The sequence below is a fragment of the Sphaeroforma arctica genome (genome assembly GCF_001186125.1).
Source record: "Sphaeroforma arctica JP610 unplaced genomic scaffold supercont1.715, whole genome shotgun sequence".
Taxonomy (NCBI): Eukaryota; class Ichthyosporea; order Ichthyophonida; genus Sphaeroforma; species Sphaeroforma arctica.
This window is the reverse complement of record NW_014039843.1, coordinates 35566-47875: the sequence shown is the minus strand read 5'-3', so window position 1 is coordinate 47875 and position 12310 is coordinate 35566. Positions and strand designations below refer to the sequence as shown.

General features: G+C 46.4%; 2 protein-coding genes across 2 annotated transcripts in view; one reads left to right on the top strand and one right to left on the bottom strand.

The window, feature by feature from the left end:
* Nucleotides 1-761: 761 nt before the first annotated feature.
* On the top strand, nt 762-9163 carry SARC_08199 (hypothetical protein; the record flags this gene model as incomplete). The annotated part of the gene is made up of 4 exons (XM_014297837.1): nt 762-960; nt 1433-3086; nt 3561-5384; nt 6592-9163. Coding segments are annotated over 4 exons (5767 nt in total), but the record flags the coding sequence as incomplete, so codon positions are not given.
* Nucleotides 9164-10719: 1556 nt separating this feature from the next.
* Nucleotides 10720-12310, bottom strand: part of SARC_08198 (hypothetical protein) — a gene marked incomplete at both ends in the record, with an annotated part of 7681 nt that continues 6090 nt past the window's right edge. The window contains 2 exons of the mRNA XM_014297836.1: nt 10720-10859; nt 11403-11530. Of these exons, the coding sequence (XP_014153311.1) occupies nt 10720-10859; nt 11403-11530 (268 nt within the window). The remainder of the gene's footprint in view (nt 10860-11402; nt 11531-12310) is intronic.

Here is a 12310-nt window from a genome sequence, read left to right as displayed (position 1 = left end):
TATGTATATGTATCTATATACATAAATGTATGTATGCATGCATGTATGCATGTACGTATGTATATGTAAAATGCACGTGTATGTGTATATGTATTCTTGTATATCAGTTTTTGGGTCTGGATCTGTGTCTGTGTCTGTGAGTGCATAAGCATACATATGTATGTGGGTGAGTGTGTGTTGGTATATGTGTGCGTTTACGTATAGTAGGTGTGTGTGTGTGTGTGTGTGTGTGTTGTTGTGTATTGATATTTTCCACCAAGCGAATGGATATATATATATATATATGTATGTATGTATGTATGTATCTTTGTGTGTTAGGTATGAATATATCTATGTATATATTTATGTATTTATGTATCCCGGTATTCATTTCTGTGTGTGTATATATAAATTTTATTTTATTTGAATGTGCACTTGTATGCGTTGATCCGCCAGACGCGATCATGCTATGTATGATTTCTTTCATTTATATTCATCTGAAATCTTGTTTCTGGATGTAGGCATAAATAAAATATCCCTAAGAATATTTCAAACGTATGTATGAGTGTGTATTAGTATACATATGCCCATAGATTTGAGGTTATCACGTCAATTTGTGCATGTAAATATACACGTTATTGTTTTGTCTCAATCATGAACACAATCGTATGTGGGTGTGCTTTAGTAAGCATATGCCTATAGATTTGTGTGTATACGTCGATTTGTGCATGTACATATACATATTATTGTTTTGTCTCAGTCATTGAACACAATTTCTACAGCCGAGGTGGAGGGGGTGCCAATAAACGGCCGGGAAGGCCAGCTGCTGGTAGCAGGCGGACACGCGGTGACCGTGGCGATGCCGATTTCGATACTCTACCTGAGGAATTGGAGCAGGAATTCTCGTTTTTGTACTCGAGACAGGTCGGGGAGAAGATATATGCCATGTCTTTTGATGACGGTCAGATATATGCTGGAAAGGTATGACTTAGTGCGTGAGCAATGGTCCTCATGTTGGCACATGTGGTGGAAGGGCTGCGTCGATTAAGTTGGTGTGTTCAAGCGCGGGTGATACTTAGATTTACCAAGTGTATATTCGTACGAAATACCCCACTTTAGGCTATAGTGTATCAGGGCTCATCACTAGGCATACACCTCTGCTAACGAAATTTAATGCTTTTCCGATGGTTTCAGTATATCAGTTGCTGGATTTTCGGCGGGCGTGAGTCTCTGTATCAGCATGTGACAAACCACTTCTTGTTTTGCAGATATGCACCTTATTTGCTCACATTGCTTTATTTGTCTCTTTTTCGAACTTGTGCCAATACTTCCTCGTCTGTTTTGTGTATCCTTCCTTTGATATGCCCTTTGACTTTGTGGCATGGAACGTATTATATTTCCAGTCCTGTTTTCTAATATTTTTGTACTCCTTTGCACGTTGCGCTGGCCACAGATCATCAAGCGATCTCTCAAATATACCGGACGAAAAGGCGCCAGAGGCTCGCAGTCCCTTATGCGTAATCCACCCGTACCGCACTACCTGGCCCATTACAAAGGATGGAGCAGTAGGTATGAAGAATGGGTGCAGGAGACCCAGATACTGACAGATGAACAGGTGCGAAAGTCCGGTAAGGTCAGGATAGGGCCGGACAGGGGCGATGAATCTACATCGAGCTCTGATTCGCAGGATACGGCGGACCGCGACCGATGTAGACACAGGAGTGCGGAGAAAAAGAAATCGAAAAAAGTAGGAATGAGAGAGGAGGAGAAGGGAGAATTAGGGGTAGAAGCCGAGGAAACGAAAGAATTAGGATTAGGAAATGAGGATAATAGTGAATTGGATGAACATGCTGAGGGGAAGAGCAAGTCGAAGAGTACGATGCACAAGGAGGATGGATGGAAACGGAGTACGGAAAGTAGGAAGATGCTATCACAGGATGGGGAGATGCAGCCCGGTGAGAGTGATGGAGGGGTGCATGAAAGTATCGCTATAGACAAGCAGACAAGTGGGGCGAGGAACGACAAGCGAGAACATGGGAGCGAGAGCGATACGGCGACCGAAAAATCTTCTCATATTCAGTCCAACCCAGAACACGCACCAAGTACAGGAGCGGAGACGGATGCGCACGATATGACCGGCCCGGGTATTGGAAGTGCCACTTCTAGTGCACGTATACGTAACAAAAATGATATACAAGTCAGCGCAGGCGAACGTGGTCACTCGAAGGAGTCGAATGCCTCTGTTGCGAGGAAGAGAGGCGGGAGTGAGGTGGCATTGGGGAAATCGGCGGCCGAAGAAATGAAGCGCAAACGACGCAAACGAGTGATAAGCTCCACATCGGAGGATTCGTCCGAGGCAGAGGACAGGAAGGCCGCACCTGCTGTGGAAAAGAAGGTGTCCAAGTCGAGTAGGGATAAGCAGGGCGACGCTCAACGAGATAGTCGTGAGAAGTCAGTTATACATCGAGAACCCAGCCAGGATACGCTGATGACGGGGAGTGAGGCTGAAGCGCGAGCGGAAGCGAGGAGAGGGAAAAGTGGGCATGAGAAAAGGATTTCGGATAAAAATGGAGACCGGAAATGTGCGAGTCGTGAGAGGGTACTGGAGAACGTGAATTCACGGAAGAACCCTTCGTTGGGACCTGATGGGAAGGAGAATGAGGATACAAAAGATAGAGTGAAAAGAGAGACGTCTCGGGGACGCGAGAGTGAACGAGAAAGAGATGCAAATACACCGGCGCATCGAGAGAGAAAAGTGAAGGGAGTCCTGAAGATATCACATGAAGAGCGCGCCAGGAGTAGGTTGAGTGGTACAGATGGGGAGAATGGGAGAGACACAGACAGGGAGCGGGACTCCAGTCGAGACAGGGGGTCAGAAAAGCTGAGGCAAAAAATAAAGAGGAGGAAAGAGCGTGAGAAGGAAAGAGCGAGGCGTAATAGCGACCCTCATAATAGCAGTAGCGTGCCTGCTGGCAAATCATCGACACTAATAGTAAGATTACCAACATCGTCAGGTGATCCCGAACGCGCGACTTGTGATACGCTGCCTGAAAGCAGCGCTAAGGCTAGAGATAAAAGTACCGCGGTAGAAGCCGACCCCAAGAACGGTATGGTCGTTTTTCTGAATTTTTTTGTTTGTTTGTTTGTTTGTTTCCTTGTATGGAAAAACTAGCGTTTTGTTGGCTGTAGGCGGAGATTATCTCGCCACCTGTGTTGTATGTAACACTGTATATCTTTTGCGTGGATTCGAATAAAACTACTTGGAGCTCGGGACCCCTTCCCCCCTTAAAAACAAATGATTTCTAATTTGTCACTCTTCGCAATGCTATTTTCTTGGCCTGATCCTTCACCAGACCAGTACCAGGGTGGGAGGGGATTAGTTGAACCTCGAAACAAAAAGAAACTTCAAGTACCCGTCTGTATCTAGCTTCTTATTCAGCTTACTACTCCATATCGTAGTCGCCTTATAGTCGACATAATCAGTGAGGAATATACCTCATTCCGCCGTGTGGACTTGATGCTTATTGATTTGTAACTATTAACTGTCATATCGGTCTCGTTTTTACGCTGTTGGCTTGCAGACATCAAACGACCACACAAATCTCGGAAAGGTGATTCGCCCAGACGGATAGTAGAGAAAATCTCTGAGCGTGTGCGTATGAAAGAGGAAGATACAGAAGAGGGCCTCGAGCATGCTTCTGACGACTCCTTGGATAGAGCATTAGAACACGCACATGCAGCAATGACAAAGCGCAACCTCGCTGCCGAAACGCATACAACTGGTAGTAAGGAATCGAGCTCGAAGGCAAGTCGTACAGTATCGAGCGGGTTAGACGCAGATACGGCGAAAAAGAATCATAGAAATAATGTGAAGCAGAAGGATCTTGCGAGAGATGTGGATACATGGGCAACCCGGCCTGTACTGAAACACAGTGCTTCAGCGGACTCTTTGGACAAGGATAGGAGGTCTCGCGCAGATAGTAAATCCACAGATGCGATGGATTTAGCGCCACAATGTACGGTAGGCGTGACTGTGGGCACAGACAAAAAGGTTAAGGATAAGCGGGAGCGAGCCAACAGCTCAGAGAAGAAAATCGGGAAAGAAAACAGGGAACGCGAATCTGGCACAGTGAAGAAGAGCAGGAAGGACAAGATTGAGCGAGACTCCACAAGCAGACTCCACTCACGACCCGCATCTTCGATGGGTGTCAAGCGGGAAGAGAAAGCGCGTAAGGACACTTCACATAGGCAGAGTAGCAGTACTTGTTTAGAGAGTATTACAGTACATGAAGATACATCTGTGCATGAGAGTGGTGTGAGTGGGAAGAGTTTGCCAGGCACAAGCTCAAGCCGGCCGAGGAGTAGGCTGGAGCAGGATGCGAGACGTACCGGAGTAGAAAGTGACAGGGGCTCGAAAGGGGCGGATGATGAGAGCGTGGATGTGAAGAGGCGGATAAAGCGTACTGCGCTAGAGAAGAGTAAAGGCAAGGACACTGAGCCACAGGGGAGCAAGGACCGGGAACGCAGCTGGAGTAGGGATATAGAGAGGACTGCAAGCAGAGATAAGGGGAGGGGTTCGGGCACAAGGCAGGGAAGCAGTGGCTCCAGCAAGTCTGGTGGAAGTGTTGGTGTCAGTGCACGAAAAGGAGAGGAGAGAAATGGACCAGAGGCGCGTAATGCAAGCTCTCTTGATTTGAAACATGAGGAATCAGAGGTCGGGGATGCTGGGAGTTCGCCGCGGAAGTTGAAGCTTGTGCGAGGAAAAGAAAAGCGGGTGAGGCCGAAGGGTAAGGATACGGAGAAGCACAGGGGCAGATCGAAAGAGCGCGACAGAGTGCCGAACAAGGGGCCCGAATATAACACACAGGAGTATAAAACACCGGCAAGCCACGAGGATGGTGGGAGTAATGGGGCTCATGGTGCGACAATAAAGAATAAGAAGCAGTCCGGAGGTGAGAAGAGTAGACGAAGCCGAAGCCGAGAAAAGGAACGCGACCGAGGCAAAGAGAGAGAAAGGGAGAAGGCCAGGGCGACGCATAGCGATGATATGAGTTTAGGTACGAATGGGATACGCACAGAGGCTCGGAGCCGGTCTTTAAGTGCACACTCGAGTAGGAGGGGTAGTGGTGGTGTAGGTAACGGCACAGGCAACCATACAAGCGTGGAGGGATCAAATGCAGACGAAGAAGTCAGTGTTGTACCACGTGACGGTGTGGTTTCTGAGCCTCTAGGCTCAGGTGTAGATATTGGTGTTGGTGTGTACGGCAACGACACAGATATTCGAAGCAATACTAAGCAGGACAGGGATAAGCGGCGGAAAGCAGACGTACCCGTGTCTGATCAGAAACCCGAGAATGGACGTGGAAACACCGAAATCAAAGGGGCTGCTGACGAAACCACTCCAAGTAAGTGGATGCTGTGTGTTTGTGCATGGCGACATTCTGCTCACAAAGTCAGTCTAGTGTGTGTATTTGTTTTATGAACATGCATGTGTGAGGTCAGATACGCGCCGCTTTTGATCGTATGTATGAATGCATATGTCTTTATATTTCATTTGCTTTGTTTTGTTCATGTGCGTGTGCAAGTTCTTATCAGATGGTGTGTGTGAATGGAGGCTATGCGTGTGGCATGATTGCGTACATAAGTTGGTCGTTTGTATTACAACTCCACATTATCTGCACTAATATTATATTGTATATATATATATATATATATATATGTGTGTGTATGCTTTATCACGATATCTCGGACGAATACCTTTAATTGTATGTGAATGCGGCGGTTCGTATAATACAAATGAACCGGCCACCTGCTAGATGGCGGTAAGGTCATCGTCAAAAGTGAGAAAGCATCATACCACCATCCGTGAGTACAAATATGTATAGGCACACTCAAAATTGCATCTTGGAGTATGTGCACTCCGACATGCGTACGTAAGATCATCTAAATAGCACCCCAGGAGATCCATGTACAACCGAATCAGATATAATCGTATGATCAAGGTGAATATCTTTTCCAAATTCACGCACACGCATATCGCCGACTCGCACATGCATGCGGCATCTTGTAGCTTTCTATACACGATCGCACACAAAAACACTTTGTCCACGCACGGCACGCACACCGTAGACCTATTTGAAAGTACGCCTCCACTGCGCACTTATTGCCGGCATAAATACACACACGACTACTAAAACTACGTGCACACAATCTACACATGAACAATCATACTACTTATCGGCAAATAGTTCACTCATCAAACATATATCTGACCGACAACATCCGCGCACCATCACGTTCGCATAAACTCTTTTCTTGTCACTCGCATACCTACATGTAAAAGTGCGATACATACATACCCGACCCAATAAACAGATACATAACGGATATAGTTTTATTCGTGTTCTTGTACACATGTGGGCGCATTGCGAGGCGCGTACAAACGAGATATATGTACAATAACGAACTATGCATCGACGCATTCGATCTATTACTTCGCTCAAGTTCAAGTACGTATATAAATACATATTCATTTTGCTTTCGATGATAGCGTTTATGTAACAGTGTTTTGCACAAATGACTAAACAATAGACACGTACCTTACATATGCAGGTCTGAAAACACCGAAGTCGACCGAAGACGTTCTAACTGAAACGTCCAAGAAGCTGCTGAATTACGCCCGCCTACCCTCTGAGGACAATAATGTCCTGAATGGGCTTTCTCTTAATCAGAAACAGAGCACTGTTACTGATACGTCTGGTAAGCGAGTTTCCACCAATGCCGTGCCCAACGCTACCTTGTACCCGAGTTTGTCCATAAAAGCGCGTACGCAGCCAGTACAAAAGTCGCAGATTCGATCAGAACCAGAAGCTGACACTGACGTGCAGAACCATGTGAGCACAAAGGCGGACGTGCCTGTGGGATTGAACTCGCCCTCGGGAATTGTGCCAGATATACGCAAGCAAAATGAGTCGAAGGAGCGCTTGTCCAGTGCAATTAAACTAAAGGCAACGGCCGCAGATAACAGCACTGTGGGTGAGCGTGGAAGTATGGATAAGGGTGTACTCCAACAACTTACAAGCAACGATGCCAAAAGGGAGGGTATGGAGGTGGGTATTGAAGCAAGCCACCGTCTAAAGGACGCACCTGTCGACAATAACGTGGTTGGAAAGCAATCATTAGGCGCGTCGGTTACATCGACACATGCGGAGGATATACAAGAATCTAAAGGTAGGAGTGCGCCCACACATGAACAGCAACCTGGTCTTTCCGACATCGACCCTTGTGCAAGCGAGACAAGGAGGAGAGGGGTGGATGGAAAGTCCAATGTGTCTGTGACTGTGGCTATTTCGCGCGAGGAGATGGCTGGGCAAACCAGACCCTGTCAACCGGTACATGGAGACACCACTCAGCAGAAGAACAGCGATGTACCCCAGTCACTGTCGCTATCCACCTCAGGCGATGCTGCTGGTGTGAGTAGGAAGTTAAATGCACAGGCACAACTTAGAGATACCAGCCCCCAGGTGTCTGTTTCTGCGACATACGACTCTGTCTCAATTTCTCGTCAGAAGGCCCTGGACGAATTCTCTGTGAAGCACATACTCGCTCAAAGCGCGCGCGAGCGGAGTGCTCGGGCCAGGCCCAATCCGCACCACAGTCCTGTCAAAGTACACGCGTACATGTCAAGCAGGCCGGACAGCAGGAGTGCCAATACAGATCACAAAGATGAGCTCAAGGTAACTGAGGGTATCGGTGGGAAACCTCCTGGGAGAGTGACTGGAGCTACGCACAGTGACAGTACACATACGGCCCCGGCTGCACCCACGCCCACGCAGGTGTACAATGTGAAGGAATTCAACAGATCATCGAGCGACGGTGCTGCAGAGAACGCTCAGCTGAGTGTTGACACTGCTACGAAGGTTCCAGCGGAGAGGAGTACGAATATGAATGCGAATATGAGTGGAGAAGCTATCCCCGGCAATACCTTACCGAAGAATAGGTACCCATCCACGCATCCAAGGGCTGCAACAAGCATTGGTGGTCAGTCAGCGAACACTACCGCGCGTGCGGGTGGTGGGGGCGGAAGTGTTACATACCCTTGTATACCTGCGCATATGTATGCCATTCAAAAGAAAGCGGAAGCTGACAACAACAGGCACGGGACGCAAGCGAGCCATAGTGCCACTTTCCCAAACACAGCACGGCCGCAACAGCAGCCCATTCCCCGCCCGTTCTCGCCTGTGCCAGGGGGTGCCTGTTTACTGCCTAACATACTACCACCAAAGAAGCGCATGTTTTACAGTAGTGGCGACCACACCCCCGACTACAACCCAGCCAAGACACAGAGGGCCGCGAGCCCAACGCTTGCACCGGGAGATAAAACCGCGCCGAAGAACATGCCTCAGAGTAAGCTATCGCGGACTAGACCTGCGCTTGAAACTATTGTCAGGGCGAGTGATAGCGTTCCTACGTCAGCATCGGCCGAAGCTAATTCACATTCACAGGCAAACACACACGTAAATGCGAATGCGAAAACTGAGAGAGACGAAAGACTATCGGTCGGGCCTGAGAGTACTATCGGAGCGGAAAGCGGTATTGGTGAAGCCAACGTAAATGATGCAGCGCTAGGTGCCAAGCGACCAATGGGATCACGTCTTACTATGATGCTGGCTCCATCATGGTCGGACAATGGCCCTGCTTGACATCAAGCAGTGCCTAAACTGACGTGAAAACCCTTGAAATCTTGGCTGTAGTGCCATCGGAATTGACCAAAAAAAACTATGGACGGTCCACTATGTATTCCCAAACGCTACCGGGGAGACTCTGACGTGCATAGGTATCACACGCACGCGCACAGCCGGGAGAAAAGCTCGCATGTCTGGAATGTAGATTTCAAAATATGTGCGTGTGTAACAGTGGATTGTGCCGTAGTTGTGCTATGACATTATCCGTCAAACCGTAATTCGGGTGCTTCGATATAACGGAGTCGCGCGTCTAATGGAGAATTGCAGTTAAATGCATCGGAGTAGGGTGGGCTGCTGTCGAACAGTCTGTTTTGTAAATAGATTATATCAAACGAGCCAACCACCTCGCTCTGAGGACAACGACAAACAATAAAGACGCCCTCCTCGCCCATTAGATACACGAACGTATGCCTGTTTGAGTGAGAATGGGTTCGCATCACTGATTATTTTCTTGTGTGCCTATATGGTTGAGGCTTGATGTTGTGGCGCACATCACTTGAGATTCTGTGTTAATAGCACGCTTTAAGTTTAAGTAGCCGGGTCTGATTCTTGTTCCGGCATCTCCTCTTAGGACATCTACAATTCGAATACTCTAACCGGTCACAGGAACCGGTATTAAATGATATTAATTATAATTAGAAGTATGTTTTGTATTCGTAGGCACCAGTCCAAACTTGTGACTGATACGACAGAAGACGACAATGTAACTTTGACAAATTAACCTTGTAACCCAGACTAGAGTGGAGATACGTTGATGTTTCGTAGGCCTATGCTTATCCTTTTCTTTTACCGTGCGAAACAATAAATAAAGTCTAACGCTCCAGCATGAACAACGTACTTGCAAATACATATACGTATTGTATGTGTTTAAAATAGTGCATTTACGAACACGTGCATCATTTATAAATATATGTAACGTGAAGACACCTTCCTTGTTTTTTTTCTCTGACCAGTGCTACGATTATGCCCCTAAAACTACGGGTTACGCCTGAATTTATTTCTTAAGTTGTTCGAGCATATGCTGATGAACATCTGCGGCAGTAATAAAAACTTTTTCGGCGGCTAGAGTGCCTGTGATATAGGACGCTATAGGCACCGTATATTTATTTTTTTGTTCTGAGTCGTGTGCAACGAACGCCTTCTGCCAGTGATTTTGGGTGGTGGGTTGTGGTCGCCACAGATGGGAATTGTTCTACAAGCGGTGTTATTTTTGTTTTTTTGTTTTTGTTTTGTTTTGGTGTGAATTCAGTGTCGGTCTGTGATGCCGTAGGTATTGTATATTTATTTTTGTTTGAGCTTGTATTTATCTCCGTGGCGATTTTGGTTAGTGAATCGGGGTAGCCACTATTGGGTATTGTTCGGTACGTGGTTTATATATTTTATATTTGGTTCGGAATTTGTGCCGGTCTGGTATGTAACCATTTGTTTGTGAACAAGACAAAATGGCAATTCGTCTCTGGGTAGTACACAATCTATTTACACTCTTTTTTGATCGGGTGAGGATCCCAAACTATTTAAACTCCTGCATGACTCGTGGCACAATCCTATCCCTCGGGCAGTGAGTATACGTGTTTGACATTGCTGAATGCTCCTCCCTTTCTATCACGGCGAGTCCTATACATATGCACATACACGTCGTCGCACGTCTGCACATGTCTTCCGAGATAACTCTTCCGTCCTATACCTACTGTCCTACTACCATGCCAATATCAGTGAAGGAGGAAAGCATGCGCCAACCTATCTCGCCTGTTATATGTCATGCACCTCTTTTGCGGATGGACAGAACCTTGCAAAGACTGCTTGGTGGAAGATGTAGATGATGTCCCCTTCGTAGCACTGTACTACATTGACTGTATTATGAGTACCAAACATCGAGTCAGCCCCATCTACACCTACAACAATCCACCAGAATGATCTTTGTGTATATACACATATATATGTAAGAGTAAATCTGTGAAATGGGTATATATATGTTCGTGAGATGTGCGATGTGCATCTACACAACCTTGGCAGCGATCTTGGTACCATCCACAAAGTCTATGTCCCCTACCGACATCTCAGTCAGTCGCTCCTGTTTCATAGCCACCGGTTGCTCGTCTTCGTATACCCAGCTTAAGTTTTCCTCAATGGCGAGGCCTGTGAATTTGGGGAGATTTGGGGCAACCGCAGAATATCTGTTACTTTTATGGAAATCAGACGGATCCATGTGTCGATATTGACTTCTTTCGCACGAAATTTACGAGCGTATGAGCAACAGTTCTCGCAACGAACCCCAATCGGGTTTGTTTATAAACATATATCCTCATATACCCACCCAACTCATGTGCTCCTCGAGAGCAAGATCTATAAATTTGAGGGCAATCCGCACAATTTGAAGGTACAAGAGTAACATATTGCGTCTACTAGAGGGTGAAGAAGCAATAGACCACCACTCAGTCAATGAATAATAGCAATGCGATTAGTCTATAGGGCTACATAGCAGCAAACCGTAGCCTCGCACGGGTGCTATTCTGAAGTAAACACGCCAAGATTCATGCATGTACACATGCTGTACCCTGCACAACCGAAGTACATAGGCCCAACGACACTTGGATACCATTGAACACAAAGGCACTAATAGCTTAACATGCATAGACTCACATTTCCGACGAAAAACACACATGGAAGAGGCGCACTTACTGGGCACAGTACCGCTGATGGTTTTAATGAAGGTGGCAGAGAAGCGTCTCACGAGTGCCCGCAGGGTGTATGGTGTGTACTGGGGAATCAGACTCAGAAGGTTCATGGACTTATCCATTAAGTTGTACCTGCGTTGACGCGATGGGTGGGGCAATCGAGAAATACTTTGATTTGATTGGCATTCGATCAAGAGAAATTGAAATGATTTCGAGTTGGCGAGTTAAAAGACTGCTATGAGATCGTTTGCAGTCAGACATGGTGTGTTATGTTAGTAATACTCAATTCTTTACTTTATAGTTCAAGATACGTTACTAGGCTGTGTACCCTCTGCACATGAAAGCATATTCTGCTCATTTCAAGCAGACAATGTAGTTTCCTGTGCTCATGCGCATACCTCGCGTATGTAACGCCAACCGACCACAGAAAGCCAGCGCACCGGAGCCATTCACAAATAGATATGCAATCAATAAACGCATAGCAAACCAATGGAAACACTGTGTCCTGTGCAAAGTAGTGTGGAAAACGACTCCGAACCTACCGATCATATGAAGGCAACGAATGCAGGAAACCTCGTGTAGATTGCGATGAAGTACTGGGTGGTTGTGGCAGCAAAAGGTTTACTCTGATCCCTCTGTCACAACAAATAAGATAGGGTTATGACTTTGAAATCTGAATGAGTATGTAGGCATGCAGGGATATATTTGTGTCTATATAGGATGTATGCGTATTTTCAAAGTGGGCATATAGGATGCATATGGAATGTATACGTCATAGGTACTTTCAGTCCACGGAGGTTGGTCCCAAATACTTTGTCGAAGCTTTAGTTTTCGAGCAGTATAGTGGATAATGTGAAACATATTTTAGTCGATTCCAATTTATTGATATTACATACATATATGTATATATAT